The 24,143-nt window shown below is 37.9% G+C and overlaps 1 protein-coding gene across 5 annotated transcripts in view; it reads left to right on the top strand.

The window, feature by feature from the left end:
• Positions 1-24,143, top strand: part of LOC118909039 (E3 ubiquitin-protein ligase E3D-like) — a 195,685-nt gene that overhangs the window by 21,565 nt on the left and 149,977 nt on the right. For all 5 annotated transcript variants that reach the window (XR_008992816.1, XM_057489384.1, XM_057489383.1 and 2 more), the window contains exon 4: positions 16,857-17,088. Coding sequence is in view for 4 of the 5 variants with exons in the window: in XM_057489384.1 (XP_057345367.1) it covers positions 16,857-17,088 (232 nt within the window). In the remaining variant the exon portion in view is untranslated. The remainder of the gene's footprint in view (positions 1-16,856; positions 17,089-24,143) is intronic.

Genomic DNA, 24,143 nt, shown 5'->3' with positions numbered 1-24,143 from the left:
CAATGGTTGAACTAATTTACACTCCCACCAGCAGTGTAGGAGGGTTCCCCTTTCTCCACAACCCCGCCAACATTTGTTGTTGTTTGTCTTTTGGATGGTAGCCATCCTTACTGGTGTGAAGTGATATCTCATTGTGGTTTTAATTTTCATTTCTCTGATAACTAGCGATGTGGAGCATCTTTTCATGTGTCTATTGGCCATCTGAATTTCTTCTTTGGAGAAGTGTCTGTTCAGCTCCTCTGCCCATGTTTTAATTGGATTATTTGCTTTTTGTTTGTTGGGGTGCGTGAGCTCTTTATATATTTTGGATGTCAAGCCTTTATTGGGTATGTCATTACGAATATATTCTCCCATACTCTAGGGTACTTTTTTGTTCTATTGATGGTGTCCTTTGCCTACAGAAGGTTTTCAGCTTGATATAGTCCCACTTGTTCATTTTTGCTTTTGTTTTTCTTGCCCGGGGAGATATGTTCATGAAGAAGTCACTAATGTTTATGTCCAAGAGATTTTTGCCTACTTTTTTTTCTAAGAGTTTTATGGTTTCATGACTTACATTCAGGTCTTTGATCCATTTTGAATTTACTTTTGTGTATGGGGTTAGACAGTGATCCAGTTTCATTCTCTTACATGTAGCTGTCCAGTTTTGCCAGCATCATCTTTTGAAGAGACTGTTATTTCCCCATTGTATGTCCATGGCTCCTTTATCATATATTAATTGGCCATATATGTTTGGGTTAATGTCTGGAGTCTCTATTCTGTTCCACTGGTCTGTGGCTCTGTTCTTGTGCCAGTACCTAATTGTCTTGATTACTGTGGCTTTGTAGTAGAGCTTGAAGTTGGGGAACGATATACCCTCCACTTTATTCTTCCTTCTCAGGATTGCTTTGGCTATTTGGGGTCTTTGGCGGTTCCATATGAATTTTTGAACTATTTGTTCCAGTTCCTTGAAGAATGTTGTTGGTAATTTGATAGGGATTGCATCAGATCTGTATATTGCTTTGGGCAGGATGGCCATTTTGACGATATTAATTCTTCCCAGTCAGTAGCATGGGATGCGTTTCCATCTGTTAGTGTTCCCTTTAATTTCTCTTAGGAGTGTCTTATAGTTTCCACTTCTTTGGTTAGGTTTATTCCTAGGTATTTTATTCTCTTTGATGCAATTGTGAATGGAATTGTTTTCCTGATTTTTCTTTCTATTGGTTCATTGTTAGTATATAGGAAAGCCACAGATTTCTGTGCGTTAATTTTGTATCCTGCAACTTTACTGTATTCCAATATCAGTTCTAGTAGTTTTGGAGTGGAGTCTTTAGGATTTTTTATGTACAATATCATGTCATCAGCAAATAGTGACAGTTTGACTTCTTCTTTACCAATCTGGATTCCTTGTATTTCTTTGTTTTGTCTAATTGCCGTGGCTGGGACCTCCAGTACTATGTTGAATAACAGTGGGGAGAGTGGGCATCCCTGTCTTGTTCCTGATCTCAGAGGAAAAGCATTCAGCTTCTCACTGTTCAGTATGATGTTGGCTGTGGGTTTATGATATATGGCCTTTATTATGTTGAGGTACTTGCCCTCTATATCCATTTTACTGTGAGTTTTTATCATGAATGGATGTTGAATTTTGTCGAATGCTTTTTCAGCATCTATGGAGATGATCACGTGGTTTTTGTCTTTGTTTTTGTTGATGTGGTGGATGATGTTGATGGATATTCGAATGTTGTACCATCCGTGCATCGCTGGGATGAATCCCACTTGGTCGTGGTGTATGATCCTTTTGATATATTTTTGAATTCGGTTTGCTATATTTTATTGAGTATTTTTGCATCTACATTCATCAGGGATATTTGTCTGTAATTTTCGTTTTTGGTGGGGTCTTTGCCTGGTTTTGGTATTAGGGTGATGTTGGCTTCATAGAGTGAGTTTGGGAGTATTCCCGCCTCTTCTGTTTTTTGGAAAACTTTAAGGAGAATGGGTATTATATCTTTTCTGTATGTCTGATAAAATTCTGAGGTCAATCCATCTGGCCCAGGGGTTTTTTTCTTGGGTAGTTTTTTGATTACTGCTTCAATTTCTTTGCTGGTAATTGGTTTGTTTAGATTTTGTGTTTCTTCCTTGGTCCGTCTTGGAAGGCTGTATTTTTCTAGGAAGTTGTCCATTTCTTCTAGGTTTTCCAGCTTCTTAGCATATAGGTTTTCATGGTAGTCTCTAATAATTCTTTGTATTTCTGTTGGGTCCATCGTGATGTTTCCTTTCTCGTTTCTGATTCTGTTAATGTGTGTTGATTCTCTTTTTCTCTTAATAAATCTGGCTAAAGCTTATCTATTTTGTTTATTTTCTCAAAGAACCAGCTCTTGGTTTCAGTGATTTTTTCTATTGTTTTATTTATCTCAATTTTGTTTATTTCTTGTCTGATCTTTATTATGTCCCTCCTTCTGCTGATTTTAGGCCTCATTTGTTCTTCTTTTTCCAATTTTGATAATTTTGACATTAGACTATTCATTTGAGTTTGTTCTTCCTTCTTTAACTATGCCTGGATTGCCATATACTTTCCTCTTAAGACTGCTTTCGCTGCGTCCCACAGAAGTTGGGGCTTTGTTGTTGTTGTCATTTATTTCCATTTATTGTTGGATCTCCATTTTAATTTGTTCGTTGATCCATTGACTATTTAGAAGCGTGTTGTTAAGCCTCCATGTGTTTGTGAGCCTTTTTGCTTTCTTTGTACAGTTTTTTCTAGTTTTATACCTTTGTGGTCTGAAAAGTTGGTTGGTAGAATTTCAGTGTTTTTGAATTTACTGAGGCTCTTTTTGTGGCCTAGTATGTGGTCTATTCTGGAGAATGTTCCATGTGCACTTGAGAAGAATGTGTATCCTGTTGCTTTTTGGTGTAGAGTTCTATAGATGTCTATTAGGTCCATCTGTTCTAGTGTGTTGTTCAGTGCCTCTGTGTCCTTACTTATTTTCTGTCTGGTGGATCTGCCTTCAGAGTGAATGGTGTGTTGAAGTCTCCTAAAATGAATGCATTGCATTCTATTTCCTCCTTTCATTCTGTTAGTATTTGTTTCACATATGCTGGTGCTCCTGTATTGGGTGCATATATATTTAGAATGGTTATATCCTCTTGTTGGACTGAGCCCTTTGTCATTATGTAATGTCCTTCTTTATCTCTTGTTACTTTCTTTGTTTTGAAGTCCATTATGTCTGATACTAGTACTGCAACACCTGCTTTTTCTCCCTATTGTTTGCATGATATATCTTTTTCCATCCCTTGACTTTTAGTCTGTGGATGTCTTTGGGTTTGAGGTGAGTCTCTTGTGAGCAGCATATAGATGGGTCTTATTTTATTATCCATTCAGTGACTCTGTGTCTTTTGATTGGTGCATTCATTCCATTTACATTTAGGGTGATTATCGATAGGTGTGTACTTATTGCCATTTCAGGCTTTAGATTCGTGGTTACCAAAGGTTCCAGGTTACTTTCGTTACTATCTAAGAGTCTAACTTAACTCACTTAGTATGCTGTTACAAACACAATCTAAAGGTTCTTTTCTATTTCTCCTCGTTTTTCTTCCTCCTTCATTCTTTATATATTAGGTATCAAATTATGTACTTTTTGTCTATCCCTTGATTGACTTTGGGGGATAGTCAGTTTAGTTTTGCATTTGCCTCGCAATCAGCTGCTCCACCCTCCTTACCGTGGTTTTACTACCTCTGGTGACAGCTATCCAACCCTAGGAACACTTCCATCTATAGCAGTCTCTCGAAAATAGACTGCACAGATGGTTTGTGGGAGGTAAACTCTCTCAGCTTTTGCTTCTCTGGAAATTGTTTAATCCCTCCTTATATTTAAATGATAATCTTGCCGGATAAAGTAATCTTGGTTCCAGTCCCTTCTGCTTCATGGCATTAAATACATGCCAGTCCCTTCTGGCCTGTAAGGTTTCTGCTGAGAAGTCTGATGTTAGCCTGATGGGCTTTCCTTTGAATGTGATCCTATTTCTGCCTCTGGCTGCTTTTAACAGTCTGTCCTTATCCTTGATCTTTTCCATTTTAATTACTATGTGTCTTGGTGTTGTCTTCCTTGGGTTCCTTGTGTAGGGGTATCTGTGGATCTCCATAGCCTGAGAGACTATGTCCTTCCCCAGATTGGGGAAGTTTTCAGCAACTACCTCCTTAAGGACACTTTCTATCCCTTTTTCTCTCTCTTCTTCTTCTGGTATCCCTATAATACGAATATTGTTCCGCTTGCATTGGTCACACAGTTCTCTCAATATTCTTTCATTTTTAGAGATCCTTTTTTCTCTCTGTGCCTCAGCCTCTTTGTATTCCTCTTCTCTATTTTTTATTTCATTTATTGTCTCCTCCACCATATCCAACCTGCTTTTAATACCCTCCATCGTGCTTTTCAGTGATTGGATCTCTGACCTGAATTCATGTCTGAGTTCTTGGATGCCTTTCTGTACCTCCATTAGAATGTTGATGATTTTTATTTTGAACTCCCTTTCAGGAAGAGTCACGAGGTCCATATCATTTAAATCTTTCTCGGGAGTTGTATTAATAATTTTACTCTGGACCAGGTTATTTTGGCGTTTCATATTTGTATATGGCGCCCTCTAGTGTCCAGAAGCTCTATTCTGGAGCTGCTCAGCCTCTGAAGCAATGTCTGGGGTCGCAGGGGAGCGGTACTGGGAGTAGGAAAGAGCTGTTCCCCGCCTCTCAGCTTCTGTGCCTGTCTCCACTGCCTGAGCCGGTGGGCCAGTCACACAGGTATGTTTTTGTCCCAGAGCAGCCGGATATGGATCCCTGCTTTCCACAAGCGGCCGGAATCCCAGTCTCCCCAGGAACTCTGCCTGTATTAACTTTCCAACCCAGTAGTCATGCGAGTCTCATGAAAGCACCATGAAATGTAGGTTTGTGCTCCCAGAGCAGATCTCCGGAGCTAGGTATTTGGCAGTCACAAGCCTTCCACTCCCTCCTTGCTCCGTTTCTCTTCCTCCCGCTGGTGAGCTGGGGTGGAGCAGGGGCTTGGGTCCCATGGAGCCACAGCTCTGGTACGTTACCCAGTTTGGTGAGGTCTGCTCTTTTCTCCAGGTGTGTGCAGTCTGATGCTGTCCTCTTTCCTGTTGCTCTCTCAGGATTAGTTGCGCCAGTTAAATTTTCTAATTGTATCCAGTTTTAGGAGGAAGCCTCTGTCTCTCCTCTCATGTCGCCATCTTTAATCCCTCTCTACATAGTAATTTAACCAGGAGCTTTTTCCTTTTTCCAGTCCATTTCAGGCTTTGGTTTAACTCTCATATAAAGTTTCAGAAACATGCACGTCTATACTACAAAGAAGGTGACCTAAGAGATACAGTAGGAACACGTTATGTTCAGTATAACAGTATTTCCTTTTGCTTCTTACAGTAAATGATATGCTCACTCATGAAATTTGTCTCTTTGGAAAAGGGTGATGTGAAGTCATTATGCGTAGCCCCCATTTTTCCTATTCAGGAACTGTATCTTCTGTTTTGTTGACACAAAAATCTTTCTTATGATTATGGATTTGATAACTAGTAGAGGACAGTTTCCCTCTCCCTGACCCAGGCCATCAGGAGGCCATGTGGTGTAGAGGGAAGAATGGGGAGTGACATCCAGCTTTACACTTAGTAGCCGGGGAGCCTCGTCCGTATACTGCTCAGCTTCTTAAGTAAGCAAAGTAAGGCCTGTTTTCCAAACTTGCCAGAAAAGTTTAAGTCTAACATGTATAATAGTAAATGCTTAACAGTCTCTTAATTGGTTTTAGAGATGCCTTTCCAATCCCTTTTCTAAATTGGTTTTACTAGCAGCCTAACAAATTATCTTGTTTGTTAGTATTTCAAATCTTATGATTCAGAACTCTATTTTTCAAGTGTGTCAGGGAAATGACCTACCTTTCCCTCTTTTTCTTACTGAGAAGACAAATTGTGGAGTTGACTTAGCCCTTGCCTCAATTAGGCAAGGCTTACCCGCACGCCTTTTCCTGTCACACCTGTGTGTCTGGCATGTGAATGCCTCTTGAACAATGCAGAAAAACCCTTAGTAAGTGATCCGAGGCTTTGCTTACGTTTCCCTCTTAGGCAGCATACCCCGTGACTATTTTATGGGAAAAAAAGCATCCTGCAGTATCTGCACAAGGATTTTATCTTGACTGTTTTCATTAGCCTAGTGGTCTTCTCACTCCTCCCTCAGTTATCTGTTTTATGCGGGTGGTAAGGACATCTGTGCTTACTGAATAGAAAACAAAAGAAAGCTATTTCAGAAGAGGCTTGTAGGTGCTATAATCAAAATCAACTAATTGTAAGCCATTTTTCCAGGAGGTTACCTAGGAATATGTTGATTTATCTATACTGGGAGCTCCTCAAATAGCAGCCATGGAGCAGAGTTAGAATCTACTCGCTGACTAGCCTTGTTATGTGGGAACAAGTCACTTTAATTCTTTAAGCTTCAGTTTTTTTCATCTGTAAAGTGTGGAGGATAGATTAGGTAAGCCTATGAGCCCTACTAGCATGAAAATTCTGTGACTAGTGAATCTCATAAAGTTGTACCTTAGGTTCTGTGATTCATGATTATTTGGGTAATGCAAGACTAATGCTTGTTCCTCTTTTTTTTAACAAAATATAATTTGTCAGGCAAATTATAGAAATAAGGTGTGGGGGATTGTTTATTAAGACTCATTAGTGGATTTTAATACTTATTAGTACCAGGGTGTAAGAAATCTGCTAATTACAACAGTCTTTTTTTGCTAATTTAGGACCACATGCTCTTAGCTATTTGTTTTGGTTATTTGAAAATAAATAATGCTTCTTTAATACAAAACTCCAGTTTACATTTTTACCAGTTTAGCAGAGTTTTTCTACAAAAATTATCTGAACATATATAGTTTATGATTGTGCTCTTATTGAGACTAACAGACCCTCATATTAAGCAACAATAATAACAAAATCTACTTCTTTGTGAATAGTCTCAGAAACATTTAAATAGTCATTGTGTTGGAATTTGTTATGTCTCCTAGGAATAAATTCATCTCAGATTTGAATTACATCAGTTGCCAGACTTTGAAGCAAGGCTTTTGATTTTCACTCCACCTGAGAGGTTTCCTGAGGTCTCTGGACAGGCCTCCCCTTTCTGCGTACACCAGCTGAGCTAGGTATCAGCCCAGAAGCTCGTGAGGGCATTAAAACCCTAGAAGGAAATGAGCAGAATGGACTTTCTGGAAACATAGGACATGTCAGAATATATCCACTTGACAGACCAGCTGTATTTGTAGTCTCTGGAAGTAACTATTCCCCTGAATATAATCTTTTCTGTGAAAGAGAACAAAGAGGTGAAAAAGAATAAGGATTGTTGGCAACACTGTACAAACTTTTGGAATAAAATCATTATACTTTTATGGGTCTAATGATACTATGTACACACTATTAATAAAATGCAAAGCCAAGTTCATAGGATTTGTAGCTCACCAGTTGGATAATGTCAGCTCAATTTATCTAAATTCCAGCAGCCATATTTTGAGCTTTAGATATTTGATGTCCTTAAAATTCTTAATGTCCAGTAGGTTATTATCCAATCTATGAAAACTTCATGTTATTAACACTGTTTTCAATAATTGATTTTAAAGTTAAGGGGCATTTCATTTTCTTGTCTCTACCTTTAAGTTTTAAATAAACATAATTAATAGCATTGATTAAAAGTACATTTTACATTATTTTTCTCAAAAGCTTATGCTTAACATGCATTAAAAATAACTAGCAAATTTCAATTTATTATAAACATATGTTGCTGTTTATCAGAGAATCCTAAGCTGAAAGAAAATTCAAGAAATGATTTAACTCTTTTTTATGAGCTTTTTACCTAAAAACTACCTTGAAAAAAATGTTTTCTATTTTGAAAGTTCTCTTGGGAAGTAGATTATATCAAACTTTTAGTGTTTTCAGTAATTACTTTCAGTAGACCTGTGATTAAAATAATCTTCTGTTCTTAAAGATTTTACGTTTTTTCAAATCATCAGAAACATTTCTTTTTGCTATAAAGACAGTTTGATCTTTGCAGTGATTTGTGAATTAGGCACTTTCTTGCTCCTGATGTCTTATGTTGATAGTTATGGGATATGTTAAAACTTATATTCACTGTGATACAGGCTCAAGTTAAGTTTGAAATAACACATTTTGTGCTAATGTGCATCAAGTCTCCCAGATCTCTGTAAATTTTGATGCACTTTCATATCTCTGATCATGTATGAGCTTTTGGCATTACTGTCTTTTGCACTGTATTGAGAATCTATTGGTACTACATGCAAAACGTCACAAGACAGAGTCTTAGTAATGGAGAAGATCTAGGAGCCTTTTTAGGCCTACCTCCCACTCTAAACAGGCACTTTTCTTTTCCTTCTTCCTCTTCTTTGTAAAAATTCAAATGTGACCCATAACTTCCTGCTTAAAATTCTGTAACGCTTCCCACCCACCTGTAGAACCACATGCCTGCCCCTTAGGTTGGCACATGTAATACCCATACTGTTTGCCACCACCCAGGCTTCTTTACTGGCATTCTGCATTGCCAGGGGAGGGAATATGTTCCAAATGAGAGTTTATAGTTTTGGAGCCAGAAACACCTGGGTTAAGATCATGCCTTCACTCATCCCCTCTGGCTCTGTGAACTTGTGTAGATCATTTCACATTTCTGAACCTACCTTTCTTCCTCTGTAACAGGGGAATAGAAACTCTTACCTCACACAGCTGTAGTGAGCATACATGGAATCAGGTGTGTGTGGTGCCCACCAGAGGTCTGCTTGAGCAACCAAAGGTACGGGTGTGTGACACTAACACAGGTCGCATGTCCCGCCAGCTTGCCAGTCGGACAGCATCGGGAATTCCTCTCGATAGGAGTTCTGTCGCACTTCCAGCCATGACAGCTCACATGTTTGTCTGCGGACTCTTGTCTCCTTGTGTGACACGGTTCCAGGTACACGGCTCCAGATTCACATCAGGCTGGTGCAAGAGCTATGCTGAGAAGCTGTCCCATGCCCTGACCAGCCAGTGTCCTTGTGGTGGTTCTTTGGCATAGTTCCTAGGGTTCTCCACACAGGCCTGCATGCAGGGAAGTCCCAAACATGGATCCTTATCAAGTATTTACAGCTTATTCATACTTCCTCCCAGTCCAGATGCAATTTACCTGTCAGGATCATTTTTACCATAAGCAATGTTGCCTAGCAATATAATTGACACCTGCCATCTACCTGGTTTCCAGGGTAACAGAGCTAGGTGGTTAAACCAAAGGTCACATTCTAAAGCAGCAGTGGAAAAGGCTTGCTAACTCTTTCATGTCAGTATGCAACAGACCCGACTAGGGGCCTTGTATGTTACAGTTGTCAGAACATGCTTGTTCAGTCCTTCAACAAATATTTAAGAGCTTACATTATGACTCCAGTTCTGTGCCAGACACAAGGAGTACAGTGGCAGCTTAGACAGATATGGTGCCCACTTCATATGGTTTCCTCCACCCAGGAGCCCTTTAGTTCGTTTCATTGCCTAGAGAACTCCTCCAGAGGTCAGCTGAGATGTTACTGCCTCTCTGAAGTCCATGAACACTTTACCCCCCTAACAATGTTTATATTGCTGTGAATTCATGGATTGGTATTGCTAATCCATGAATTCCTTTAAGTACTATGCAGAGTTTATATGGGAATGTATGTTTGATGAAAAGGGTTAAAGCTTTCATCAAATTTTCAAAGGGGTCTGAGCTGCTCACCCTGCTCTCTGAGAATTTATAACCACTACTCTGTTATATGAGCATTTGTAATATTATGGTTTTGTTATTTGTTTGTAGGTCTGTATCTCCTACTGGAAAGTGAGTATTTGAGAGAAGAAACTATATTCATATTTTGTGCCAGTGCAATGCCTGATTCATAGCAGACTTTTAGAAAATGTATGTTGAAAGAATCACTTAATATCCTTAACAGGCTCAGCAGCTTAAATGATGCTAATCGTGCAGGATTTCTTTATTAGAAAGGGAAAGTCCGTCTTGTATTAAACTAAAATCATTCTTGCTCCTAGCTTTAACCCCTGGAGTTATAAACTACTCTCTTCCATATTGTATTTTCCCTTTTATGAAACTCACAGTTGAGTTCGGGAATCAAAGAAAACAGGATAACATGGGGGGAATCATTAAAAAGTGATATATTTGCATCTTAAATATTTTAATTTAAAGCATGAAGATATATATTATGTTACTGGTATTTGAGTATGAAACCAACATCTTCTTTTTAAATTAAGGTATCATTGATATGCAATCTTATGAAGGTTTCACATGAGCAATATTGTGGTTTCAATATTCACCCATATTGTCAACTCCCCCGCCGATCCCATTGCCGTCACTGTCCATCAACATAGTAAGGTGCTATAGAGTCATTGTTTGTCTTCATCATGCTATATTGCCTTCCCTATGACCTACCTATATTGTGTGTGCTGATGATAATGTCTTTTAATCCCCTTCTCCTTCCCTCCCCACCTACCCTTTCAACCCGTCCCCTTTGGTAACTGCTAGTCCCTTCTTGGAGTCTGTGAGTCTGCTGCTGTTTTGTTCCTTCAGTTTTGCTTTGTTGTTATACTCCACAAATGAATGAAATCATTTGGTACTTGACTTTCTCCTCCTGGCTTATTTCATTGAGCATAATACCCTCTAGCTCCATCCATGTTCTTGCATATGGTAGGATTTGTTTTCTTTTTATGGCTGAACAATATTCCATTGTGTATATGTACCACATCTTTATCCATTTATCTATTATGGATGGACACTTAGGTTGCTTCCATTTCTTGGCTATTGTAAATAGCGCTGCGATAACCATAGGGGTGCATATGTCTTTTTGAATCTGAGAAGTTTTCCTTGGGTAAATTCCTAGGAGTGGAATTCCCAGGTCAAATGGTATTTCTATTTTGAGTTTTTTGAGGAACCTCAATATTGCTTTCCACAATGGTTGAACTAATTTACATTCCCACCAGCAGTGTAGGAGGGTTCCCCTTTTTCCACATCCTTGCCAGCATATGTTGTTCCTAGTCTTTTGGATGTTGGCCATCCTTACTGGTGTGAGGTGATATCTCATTGTGGTTTTAATTTGCATTTCCCTGATGATCAGCGATTTGGAGCATCTTTTCATGTGCCTTTTGGCCATTTGAATTTCTTCCTTGGAGAAGTACCTGTTCAGATCCTGTGCCCATTTTTTAATCAGGTTATTTGTTTTTTTGGGTGTTGAGGATTGTGAGCTCTTTGTATAGTTTGGATGTTAACCCTGTATTGGATAAGCTGTTTATAAATATATTCTCCCATACTGTAGGATGTCTTTTTGTTTTAATGATGGTGTTCTTTGCTGTACAGAAGCTTTTTAGTTTGATGTAGTCCCATTTGTTCATTTTTGCTTTTGTTTCCCTTGCCTGAGAAGATGTGTTCAGGAAAAAGTTGCTCATGTTTATGTCCAAGAGATTTTTGCCTATGTTTTATTCTATGAGTTTTATGGTTTCAAGACTTTTATTCAGGTCTTTGATACATTTCAAGTTTACTTTTGTGTATGGAGTTAGCCAGTAAATCAGTTTCATTCTCTTACATGTACACCTGTCCAGTTCTGCCAACACCAGCTGTTGAAGAGGCTGTCGTTTCCCCATTGTATATCCATGGCTCCTTTATCGTATATTAATTGGCTATGTATGTGTGAGTTTGTATCTTGGCTCTCTGTTCTCTTCCATTGATCTATGGGTCTATTCTTGTGCCAGTACCAAATTGTTTTGAATACTGTGGCTTTGTAGTAGAGCTTAAAGTTAGGGAGCATAATCCCCCCAGCTTTGTTCTTCCTTCTGAGGATTGCTTTGGCTGTTTGGGGTCTTTTGTCTTTCCATATGAATTTTAGAACTATTTATTCTAGTTTGTTGAAGAATGCTGTTTATATTTTGATAGGGATTGCATTGAATCTATAGACTACTTTAGGCAGTATGGCCATTTTGACAATATTAATTCTTCCTATTCATGAGCATGGGATGTATTTCCATTTATTGGTGTGTTTAATTTCTCTCATGAGTTTCTTGTAATTTTCAGGGTATAGGTCTTTCTTCTCCTTGGTTAGGTTTATTCCTAGGTATTTCATTCTTTTGGTTGCAATTGTAAATGGACTTGTTTTCCTGATTTCTCTTTTTGCTAGTTCATTAATAGTATACAGGAATGCAACAGATTTCTGTGTATTAATTTTGTATCCTACAACTTTGCTTAATTATTAGTTTTAGTAGTTTTGGGGTAGATTCTTTAATTTAGGGTTTTTTATGTATAATATTATGTCATCTGCAAACAGTGACAGTTTAACTTCTTCCTTACCTATCTAGATGCCTTTTATTTCTTTGTGTTGTCTGATTGCCATGGCTAGGACCTCCAGTACTATGTTGAATAAAAGTTGGGAGAGTAGACATCCTTGTCTTGTTCCTGATCCTAAAGGAAAAGCTTTCAACTTTTCACTGTTAAGTATGATGTTGGCCGTGGGTTTGTTGTAAATGGCCTCTGTTGTGTTGAGGTACTTGCCCTCTATACCCATTTTGTTGAGAGTTTTTATCATGAATGAATGTTAAATATTGTCAAATGCTTTTTCAGCATCTGTGGAGATTATCAGGTGATTTTTGTCCTTTGATTTGATGTGATGTGTGCTGTTGATGGATCTTCAAATATTTACCATCCTTGCCTCCCTGGAGTAAATCCCACTTGGTCATGATGGATGATCCTTTTTATGTATTTTTGAATTCAGTTTGCTAATATTTTGTTGAGTATTTTTGCATCTCTGTTCATCAGGGATATTGGTCTGTAATTTTTTTTTTTTCTGGTGTCTTTGCCTGGTTTTGTTATTAGAGTGAAGTTTGGAAGTATTCCCTCCTCTTCTACTTTTTGAAAAACTTGAAGGAGTTATTAGGTCTACTCTAAATGTTTGATAAAATTCAGCAGTAAAGTTATCTGGTCCACGAGTTTTGTTCTTAGGTAGTTTTTTGATTACCAATTCAATTTCATTGCTGGTAATTTATCTGTTGAGATTCTCTTGTTTCTTCCTGGGTCAGATTTGGAAGGTTGTATTTTTCTAGAAAGTTGTCCATTTCTTCTAGGTTATCCAGTTTGTTAGCATATAATTTTTCATAGTATTCTCTAATAATTCTTTGTGTTTCTGTGTGTCCATAGTGATTTTTCCTTTCTCATTTCTGATTCTGTTTATGTGTGTAAGACTTTTTTTCTTGATAAGTCTGGCTAGGGGTTTATCTATTTTGTTTATTTTCTCAAAGAACTAGGTCTTGGTTTCATTGATTTTTTTTCTATTTTATTCTTCTCAATTTTATTTATTTCTGCTCTCATGTTTATTATGTCCCTTCTTCTACTTTGGGCCTCATTTGTTCTTCTTTTTCTAGTTTTGTTGATTGTGAGTTTAGGCTGTTCTTTTGGGCTTGTTTTTCTTTCTTGAGGTAAGCCTATATTGCAATATACTTTCCTTTTAGAACTGCCTTCACTGCATCCCACAGGTTTGGGGCTGTTGAGTTGTTTTCATTTGTCCCCATATATTGCTTAATCTTGTTTTAATTTAGTCACTGATCCACTGATTGTTTAGGAGCATGTTGTTAAGCCTCCATGTGTTTGTGCTGTTTTTTGTATTCTTTGCAGAATTTATTTGTAGTTTGATACCTTTGTGGTCTAAGAAGCTGGTTGGCACAATTTCAGTCTTTCTGAATTTACTGAGGCTCTTTTTGTGGGCTAGTATGTGATCTATTCTGGAAAACATTTAATGTACACTTGAGAATAATTTGTGTTCTGCAGCTTTTGGTTGGAGTGTTCTGTAGATGTCTGTTAAAAGTACTGAACAACACAATAGAACAGATGGATCTGTCTCCTTATTTATTTTCTGCCCAATTGATCTGTCCTTTGGAGTGAGTGGTGTGTTGAAGTCTCTAGAATGAGTGCATTGCATTCTATTTCCCCCTTTAATCTGTTAGTATTTGTTGTACTTATTTGGGTGCTCCTATATTGGGTGAATAGATACTTATAATGGTTGTATCCTCATGTTGGACTGACCCCTTTATCATTATGTAATGTTGTTCTTTGTCTCTTGTTACTTTCTTTGTTTTGAAATCAATTTTGTCTGATACAAGTACTGCAACTCCTGTTTTTTTCTCCCTGTTATTTGCATGAAATATCTTTTCCATCCCTTCACTTTTAGTTTGTGTCTATCTTTGGGTTTGAAGTGAGTCTCTTGTGGGCAGCATATAGATGGGTCTTGTTTTTTATTCATTCTGTATGTCTTTTCATTGGTGCATTTGGTCCATTTACATTTAGGGTGATTATTGATAGGTATGTACTTACTGCCATTGCAGGCTTTAGATTCATAGTTACCAAAGGTTCAAGGTCAGCTTCTTTACTATCTAACAGTCTAACTTAAGTCGTTTATTATGCTATTGCAAACAGAATCTAAAGGTTATTTTATTTTTGTCCCTTCTTTTTCTTCCTCTTCCACTCTTTATATATTAGATAGAATTCTATACTCTTTGTGTATCCATTGACTGAGTTTTTGAGTAGCTGATTTAATTTTGTATTTGCTTAGTAATTAATTGGTCTGCTTCTTTTACTGTGGTTTCATTTTCTCTCATGACAGCTATTTAGACTTAGGTGCACTTCCATCTGTAGCAGTCTCTTTAAAATACTTTGTAGAGTTGGTTTGTAAGAGGTAAGTTCTCTCAACTTTTGCTTATTTGGAAATTGTTTAATCCCTGCTTCAAATTAAATGATGATCTTGCATTTTAATTATTATATGTCTTGGTATTGTCTTCCTAGGGTTCCTTGTGTTGGGAGATTTGTGTACTTCCATGACATGAGACACTATTTTCTTCCCCAGACTGGGGAATTTTTCAGCAATTATTTTCTTAAAGAGATTTTCTATCCCTTATTATCTCTTCTTCTTCTGGTACTCCTATAATGTGAATATTATTCTGTTTGGATTGGTCATACAGTTCTTTCAGTATTCTTTCATTCCTAGAAATCCTTTCCTCTCTGTGCCTCAGCTTCTTTGTGTTCCTTTTCTCTGATTTCTATTTCATTTACCCTCTCCTCTACCTCATCTAATCTACTTTTAAATCCCTCCATTGTATGTTTCATTTCATATACTGTATATTTCAAAGTTTCTATCTCTTTCTTGATGTCCTCCCTGAGATCTTGAATATTTTTTTTGTATCTCCATGGGCATGTTTTTGATTTTTATTTTGAAATCTTTATCAGAAGATTGGACATTTCAGTTTCATTTAGCCCTCTTTCTGGCTTCTTCTGATTCTTTCTTTGTGCAAAATTATTTTGCCATTTCATTTTTCTAGTGATTTCCGTGGAATAATAACTGTGTGTAGGTGGTGCCTTCTAGTGCCCAGAAGCTCTACTCTCTGGAGCTGCCCTGCACCTACAGCGAAGGTGGGGGTCGCAGGCAAGTGGTACTGGTGCATGCCGGGAGGAAAGAGCTCTTTCCTGCTTCCTGACTGCAGTGCCTGCCTCCACTACCAGGGCCACTGGGCCAAGCGTGCTGGTAGGAGCTTCTGTGTTACACACCTGTATCTGCTATAGGTGGGGCCACCCTCTGGGTGGCCTGGCGTGTTAGATGGGGTAGCAGGTGTGCGAATTGGTATCTGCCTGGAGGAAGGAGCAGCCAGCTGCATACCACAGTTGGGGGGCCTCGGGACTGCATTGCCAGCCAGGGGGATGGAGCATCTGAAGCTCCTGAAAGTTTCCAATATGCTGGGCTGAGTGTGCCGGGATGACTTTGTCTACCTGTCCTTTCTGCAAGTTCTGTATATCCTTTGCCCCTTTAGCACCCCTCTCACTCTTGGGAAGTCATTCAAAATTCCCGCTTTTCTTTTGTCCTGGAGCTGCCATTTGTGCACACCTATTCTTCACAAGTGGCTGGAATCTCAGTCTGTCCAAGTACTCTACCTGTATTTGCTTTCCAAATATTTATTGAAGATGGTAGACAAAGGACTAGTAATGTAGAATATTACAGAATAATAAGAAAATACTAATGTCACCTCATTGGAAAATAGTTATTGATCATGATTCACAGAAGAAGCACAGTGATTAATAAAAATGTGAAAACCAGTTCAATCTCACCAGTAATTAAAAAATTACTTATTGAAGTAGTATTGAGAAAATTGTCACCCATTACATGGAAAAGTGATATTCAATTCTGAAGAAGGTAAATGGAAGAATTATAGATTAGTTTAACCCTTCCAGAAAGCAGGTTGCCAATACGGGTGTTGGGTTTAAAAATATGCATATCATTTGTGCTTGTAATCTCACACAAAATTTTTTTCCTAAGGAAATAGATATGTTCGCAAGTTTTCTAGTAGGATCATTCATCTCTGGGTTCCTAATAATGAAAGACTCAAACCCAAATACCTAACCAGTGAGGGAGTGATCTGAAAAGTTTTGGCCTACTTACAGAATAGAATGGAGTTGTTGAGTGAAATGATGAGAGCAAGAGGCAGTTCGTGTATATCCTCTGATCCAGACTTCTGAGCAAGTGTACAACTGTGTCTCTTGAAAGGATGCCGAGGAAATACATTTGCAAAGTAGTTACTTGTCCTTGGGTAGTAAGGAAAGAAGGATTTCTGTTTTCTTTATATCTCTCTTCATTTTCAATCTGTGTGTACTAAGTGTATATTACTTTAGTAATCTGGTGGAAAACTAATATGCAAGTAATGCAGTTGAACAGTTTCTTTCATTTCTTCATTCTGATTTAATTTAAAAAATGCTACATTTCCATTTTTTTCTGTAAGTAAACAGTAGATGTTCCTGTTTCCACTAGGAAGCTCCTCCGGGTGCTCTCGTTGCCGAGTGAGAACTGGGGAGCTCTAGTTGGAGAATGGTGTTGTCATCCTGACCCCTTTGCTAATAAGCCACTTCATCCGCAAGAGAATGACTGTTTTCTTGGAGACACTTTCTTCTTGGTGAATTTAAGAAGTGACTTGTGGCATCCAAGACCTGAACTAGCCCCAGCGGAGATGCACTGTCTTTCTTCTGAGAACCATTTTAAATTGGTAAAATATGTTTTCAAAATAAATGCTAATTTAGAGGGTGGGTTAGAAACTGCCAAACTCCATTATTTTCAACTGCCTCTATTCCCCAGCTCTGCCCTACTGATAGAGGAAAAGCTTGTGGCCTTTAAACCAGAACAGCTCACAGATGCTGAGGGAAGAGGAGGAAGAGGATTTCTTCATGCACAGAAGTGGGAATATTACCATTTTACAAGTCAAAATGCCCTACTTTCTTGTTTTTAGGACAATATTCCATGATCCATGTATACTTTATCCTCATTGTCTTATTGAACTTAAAAGTATTCTCTTGCTCCAGGATATCTACAATACAGTTAGGCCAAGTTGTTTTCCTGTGTCTGGCTGTAGTCTAGACTTATGCTGTTGTCATAAAAGCAGATGCCATCAAGGAAAAAGAAGAAACGTAGGAGGCCAAGCGTGGAAATAAAGGTCATGCTGCCTGCCCTAAGTTGGTGGTTAGCAACAGGCGGTCATGTGGCTATTACTATCAAAGTTGCTTTAGGGAGAAGGCAATTTCCTCTCACTGCAGAGAACAAGTGGTTTACCTTATTTGAAAAGAAAATCAATGGCACTGATTTGGCTCTTGTAAGAAACCATTCTCCTGATGGCAAGTCAGTAGAGATATGATTTTTAAAAGTAAAGAAAATTGTTGCCAGAGAATTTTCATGTTAACATCTGATTATTGGTAGTAACAAAAGTATTGCTTGTTAAATTTCATTTAAAACTCATTTAATTTTTGTAACGAGAGCTAAGCTACTTCAGGAAATCCATGGCAGTTGGGTAGCTGTTTGGTTGTAAGTTAGTTTATATTATTATTTTCTATTTTGAGAAAGATTAAGGAAGTTCATCAAATATTGACGTTAAAGTTGTTATCAGAATTATTTAAGTGCCTTCTTTCTCACCATAAACACAAATCCCTTTGTCTAAGTATGGTTCATTTAAAATAATATTACTTTAGCCTTATATATTTTTAAAGGATAAGTGGTAAAAAGTTAACATATTATATTTGATATAGTTATATAGGAAAATCATATTTTAATCTAAATATATATACTAATACTTTACTGTTTTGTGTGTTTTAACTTTCATTCTTACCAGTAAATTATACATTTTAAAAATATTTAGAAGGTATAAATGGAAGAAGAGGGGAGAAAAATTAAAAAAGAACACATATTTCCCTTTTTAGACAAACTTTGCACTCTGGAAATACATTCTTCATATTTCTGTCTTTTATCAGTTACGTGATGCCATTTACAAGAAGTTTTCTTAATTGTGAACAGTCGTCCAATGTGTTAAAGGAAGGCCCTTCATATTAAGACATTATGGTTTTTAATATCAAGGACACTATGGGAAATTACTGTTATGACAAGATGCTGTTGACAAGATTGTTTTCAAGTTAGCCTAGACGGAAGCTTCACTTTAATTGCATATTGCAGCAGGTGGAAAGAGTATGCCTGTGACAAAAATAGTAACATAAATTTGGAGGGACTGCTTAAACAGTGTTCTCAAGGCTCCTGTGGGAACAAGACTGCTCTGTGCTATTGAAAACCTATTTCTCTTGTCACCCAGTCCAGCCACCTAGCAGGGTTTGAAATGTCACATGGTGACACAGCATCCCAACGGTATCTCTTGGGAAACATTATTTTGTCGAGACAATATCAAGGGTCCATAGAAATTGAAACAACACAAAGGAAAATAAAACCGAGGACAGGAGGCTAATCCACCTCTCTGAGCAGCAGTGCCGTCTCTCAGATATATTGATTCAATTAGTCCACAGCAATGTCTTTCTTTGATATTTGCTCCACAGAGTTCCCACATCAAGCTGCTTCACTGCACAGCTTGCTTTATTATTTCTTTCAAACAAAGGTCAAGAGAAATGCATTACAAAGCATTTTCTCTTTAAACAAAATCAGAAGTGTTATATATTAATTTTTAAAATACCTGATCTTAGGAACAGTGTACACAAGCAGAAAGCCCGACTCTTACTTCTTTCCTTCAGTCCCCTAGAGTGTACGGTATGTTCTTTGTGCCTCTGTTAGGGTGCTAGTACATACCTCTTGCTTTTGAAAGATATCTACTGAAGATTTCCCTGTTGCATTTGCCAGTTATCTCTTGTGCTATTTTTTTGTGCCTACCAACATTATAAAAATTGTTAATCTTATAATAGGATGACGATGGCATCTCAATCTTTTATATGATTGATAATATTGTTCTAGACTTAGAAATATAGCCATACTATGACTTCATCCTATTTTTTAAAGAACAAATGAAATTGAACTTTGATTATATTATACCTGGCAAGTATGACTATGTTTTTTTTCTTTCCTATGGTACTTAGCAATAATTTTTTTTTTTTTTTTAGATAATTATTTTTTTATTGAAGGGTAGTTGACACACAGTATTACATTACATTAGTTTCAGGTGTACAACATAGTGATTCAACATTTATATACATGACAATTCTAGGTACCAGCTATCACCATACCAAGCTGTTACAATATCTTGACTATATTCCTTATGCTATACATTACATCCCGGTTACTTATTTATTTTACCATTGGAAGTGTGTACTATTTTTTTGTGTGTGTGTGTGAGGGCATCTCTCATATGTATTGATCAAATGGTTGTTAACAACAATAAAATTCTGTATAGGGGAGTCAATGCTCAATGCACAATCATAAATCCACCCCAAGCCTAATTTTCATCAGTCTCCAATCTTCTGAGGCATAACAAACAAGTTCTTACATGTAGAACAAATTCTTACATAGTGAATAAGTTACATGGTGAACAGTACAAGGGCAGTCATCACAGAAACTTTCGGTTTTGCTCATGCATTATGAACTATAAACAGTCAGTTCAAATATGAATACTCATTTGATTTTTATACTTGATTTATATGTGGATACCACATTTCTCTCTTTATTATTATTATTTTTAATAAAATGCTGAAGTGGTAGGTAGATACAAGATAAAGGTAGAAAACATAGTTTAGTGTTGTAAGAGAGCAAATGTAGATGATCAGTTGTGTGCCTGTAGACTATGCGTTAATCCAAGCTAGACAAGGGCAATAAAACATCCACGTATGCAGAAGATTTCTCTCAGAACAGGGGGGGTGAGGTTCTAAGCCTCACCTCTGTTGATCCCCAATTTCTCACCTGATGACCCCCCCCTGCGACTGTGCCTGTCTTAGGTTGTTCCTCCCTTGAGGAATCTTACCCGTCTCTGACTAACCAGTCATCTTCCGGGGCCATACAGGGAAATGTAAAGTTGGTAAGTGAGAGAGAAGCCTTATTGTTTGAAATCGTTAGCTTTTTATTTCTTTGCATATTTATGCCCTGTAGCTTCTATGCCCAGCATTTGTCTTGAGGTATCTTTACCACTTGGAAGAATTATGATACTCGGTAAATTTGATATGAGGCATGAATTCTATTTAAGGGTTGTAATTAGGAAGGAAGAAGAAAAGCTATAGAAGTAGCAGGCGGAAGAAAACATGGGAAGATTGATTATTTCTTTGACATATCTTCTTGTAGAGTAACTTCAGCATGTATAGGTTTTAAGCTACTACTTAAATTGCGCACACACATTAACATACTAGGAGTATAGTTACATAACCAAAGCATACCTGTAATTACCAGCCATCTCCAGTGAAACCAAGAAAACCAGTTAGGCACCTTAGGCATTTGTGAAAACTTATCTATGATATGGTGGACATTGTCCAACTGAACTTGAACAGTCTGAGAGAAATCAGACAAATTAAAACAACCCATTCCTGGGGAATGTTCACATCCCTTATGTTCTTTTAACAGTAAATAGTCTGTAGTTGTAAGATTTTGGAGAGCTACAATTTGCACTTCTCCTAATTCTTGGTTGAGTTACAACACTATAGATCCACTAAAATTTGTTGTTTTACTGTATGCACAGGACAGCTTAGATATCTCCTTCATTCCCATGGCAAGTCCAGGACCTGGTGGGATGAGTGCATCTACAGCTGTAGCAGTGCGTGGATCTTTGTTGGGGTTTTTTGCTGATCATATTCTGGCATGAGTCTTCCAGAGAGTGCTGATGTTGGAAGTTTTTTTCATATTGTATCTTAGTTCATTTTCGGGGTAGCCCAATTAGGTTTTGATCCTCTGTATAAACACAAACAGACCCTTTGCCTACACTTTTATATGCCCTGTATACCCTTGTGTAGAACTCATTGGAGGTTACCACACAGGAGCTGCCCTTTTTTTTTTTTTTTTTTTTTGGTATCACTAATCTACACTTACATGATGAATATTATGTTTACTAGACTCTCCCCTATACCAGGTCCCCCCTATAAACCCCTTTACAGTCACTGTCCATCAGCATAGCAAAATGTTATAGAATCACTACTTGCCTTCTCTGTGTTGCTCAGCCCTCCCTTTTCTCCTACCCCCCCATGCATGCTAATCTTAATACCCCCCTACTTCTCCCCCCCCTTTATCCCTCCCTACCCACCCATCCTCCCCAGTCCCTTTCCCTTTGGTACCTGTTAGTCCATTCTTGAGTTCTGTGGTTCTGCTGCTGTTTTGTTCCTTCAGTTTTTCCTTTGTTCTTATACTCCACAGATGAGTGAAATCATTTGGTATTTCTCTTTCTCCGCTTGGCTTGTTTCACTGAGCTCCATCCATGTTGCTGCAAATGGTAGGATTTGCCCTTTTCTTATGGCTGAGTAGTATTCCATTGTGTATATGTACCACATCTTCTTTATCCATTCATCTATTGATGGACATTTAGGTTGCTTCCAATTCTTGGCTATTGTAAATAGTGCTGCGATAAACATAGGGGTGCATTGGTCTTTCTCATACTTGATTGCTGCATTCTTAGGGTAAATTCCTAGGAGTGCAATTCCTGGGTCAAATGGTAAGTCTGTTTTGAGCATTTTGATGTACCCCCGTACTGCTTTCCACAGTGGTTGAGCTAATTTACATTCCCACCAGCAGTGTAGGAGGGTTCCCCTTTCTCCACAGCCTCGCCAACATTTGTTGTTGTTTGTCTTTTGGATGGCAGCCATCCTTACTGGTGTGAGGTGATACCTCATTGTAGTTTTAATTTGCATTTCTCTGATAATTAGCGATGTGGAGCATCTTTTCATGTGTCTGTTAGCCATCTGTATTTCTTTTTTGGAGAACTGTCTGTTCAGTTCCTCTTCCCATTTTTTAATTGGGTTATTTGTTTTTTGTTTGTTGAGGTGTGTGAGCTCTTTATATATTCTGGATGTCAAGCCTTTATCGGATATGTCGTTTTCAAATATATTCTCCCATACTGTAGGGTTCCTTTATGTTCTATTGATGGTGTCTTTTGCTGTACAGAAGCTTTTCAGCTTAATATAGTCCCACTTGTTCATTTTTGCTGTTGTTTTCCTTGCCCGGGGAGATATGTTCAAGAAGAGGTCACTCATGTTTATGTCTAAGAGGTTTTTGCCTATGTTTTTTTCCAAGAGTTTAATGGTTTCATGACTTACATTCAGGTCTTTGATCCATTTTGAGTTTACTTTTGTATATGGGGTTAGACAATGGTCCAGTTTCATTCTCCTACATGTAGCTGTCCAGTTTTGCCAGCACCATCTGTTGAAGAGACGGTCATTTCACCATTGTATGTCCATGGCTCCTTTATCAAATATTAGTTGACCATATATGTCTGGGTTAATGTCTGGATTCTCTAGTCTGTTCCATTGGTCTGTGGCTCTGCTCTTGTGCCAGTACCAAATTGTCTTGGTTACAATGGATTTATAGTAGAGCTTGGTGTTGGGGAGTGAAATCCCCCCTACTTTATTCTTCTTTCTCAGGATTGCTTTGGTTATTCGCGGTCTTTGGTGTTTCCATATGGATTTTTGAATTATTTGTTCCATTTCATTGAAGAATGTTGCTGGTAGTTTCATAGGGATTGCATCAAATCTGTATATTGCTTTGGGCAGGATGTCCATTTTGATGATATTAATTCTTCCTAGCCACGAGCATGGGAGGAGTTTCCATCTGTTAGTGTCCCCTTTAATTTCTCTTAAGAGTGACTTGTTGTTTTCAGAGTATAAGTCTTTCACTTCTTTGGTTAGGTTTATTCCTAGGTATTTTATTTTTTTTGATGCAATTGTGAATGGAGTTGTTTTCCTGATTTCTCTTTCTGTTGGTTCATTGTTAGTATATAGGAAAGCCACAGATTTCTGTGTGTTGATTTTGTATCCTGCAACTTTGCTGTATTCCGATATCAGTTCTAGTAGTTTTGGGGTGGAGTCTTTAGGGTTTTTTATGTACAGTATCATGTCATCTGCAAGTAGTGACAGTTTAACTTCTTCTTTACCAATCTGGATTCCTTGTATTTCTTTGTTTTGTCTGATTGCCATGGCTAGGACCTCCAGTACTATGTTAAATAACAGTGGAGAGAGTGGGCATCCCTGTCTAGTTCCCAATCTCAGAGGAAATGCTTTCAGCTTCTTGCTGTTCAATATATAATGTTGGCTGTGGGTTTATCATAGATGGCCTTTATTATGTTGAGGTACTTGCCCTCTATTCCCATTTTGCTGAGAGTTTTTATCATGAATGGATGTTGAACTTTGTCAAATGCTTTTTCAGCATCTATGGAGATGATCATGTGGTTTTTGTCTTTCTTTTTGTTGATGTGGTGGATGATGTTGATGACTTTTGAATGTTGTACCATCCTTGCATCCCTGGGATGAATCCCACTTGGTCATGGTGTATGATCCTTTTGATGTATTTTTGAATTCGGTTTGCTAATAGTTTGTTGAGTATTTTTGCATCTACGTTCATCAGGGATTTTGGTCTATAGTTTTCTTTTTTGGTGGGGTCTTTGCCTGGTTTTGGTATTAGGGTGATGTTAGCTTCATAGAATGAGTTTGGGAGTATCCCCTCCTCCTCTATTTTTTGGAAAACTTTAAGGAGAATGGGTATTATGTCTTCCCTGTATGTCTGATAAAATTCTGAGGTAAATCCATCTGGGCCGGGGGTTTTGTTCTTTGGTAGTTTTTTGATTAACGCTTCAATTTCGTTGCTGGTAATTGGTCT

Source organism: Manis pentadactyla, chromosome 12 (genome assembly GCF_030020395.1).
Source record: "Manis pentadactyla isolate mManPen7 chromosome 12, mManPen7.hap1, whole genome shotgun sequence".
Taxonomy (NCBI): domain Eukaryota; kingdom Metazoa; phylum Chordata; class Mammalia; order Pholidota; family Manidae; genus Manis; species Manis pentadactyla.
The sequence above is the reverse complement of the archived record's forward strand: the minus strand, read 5'-3'. Positions and strand labels throughout refer to the sequence as shown.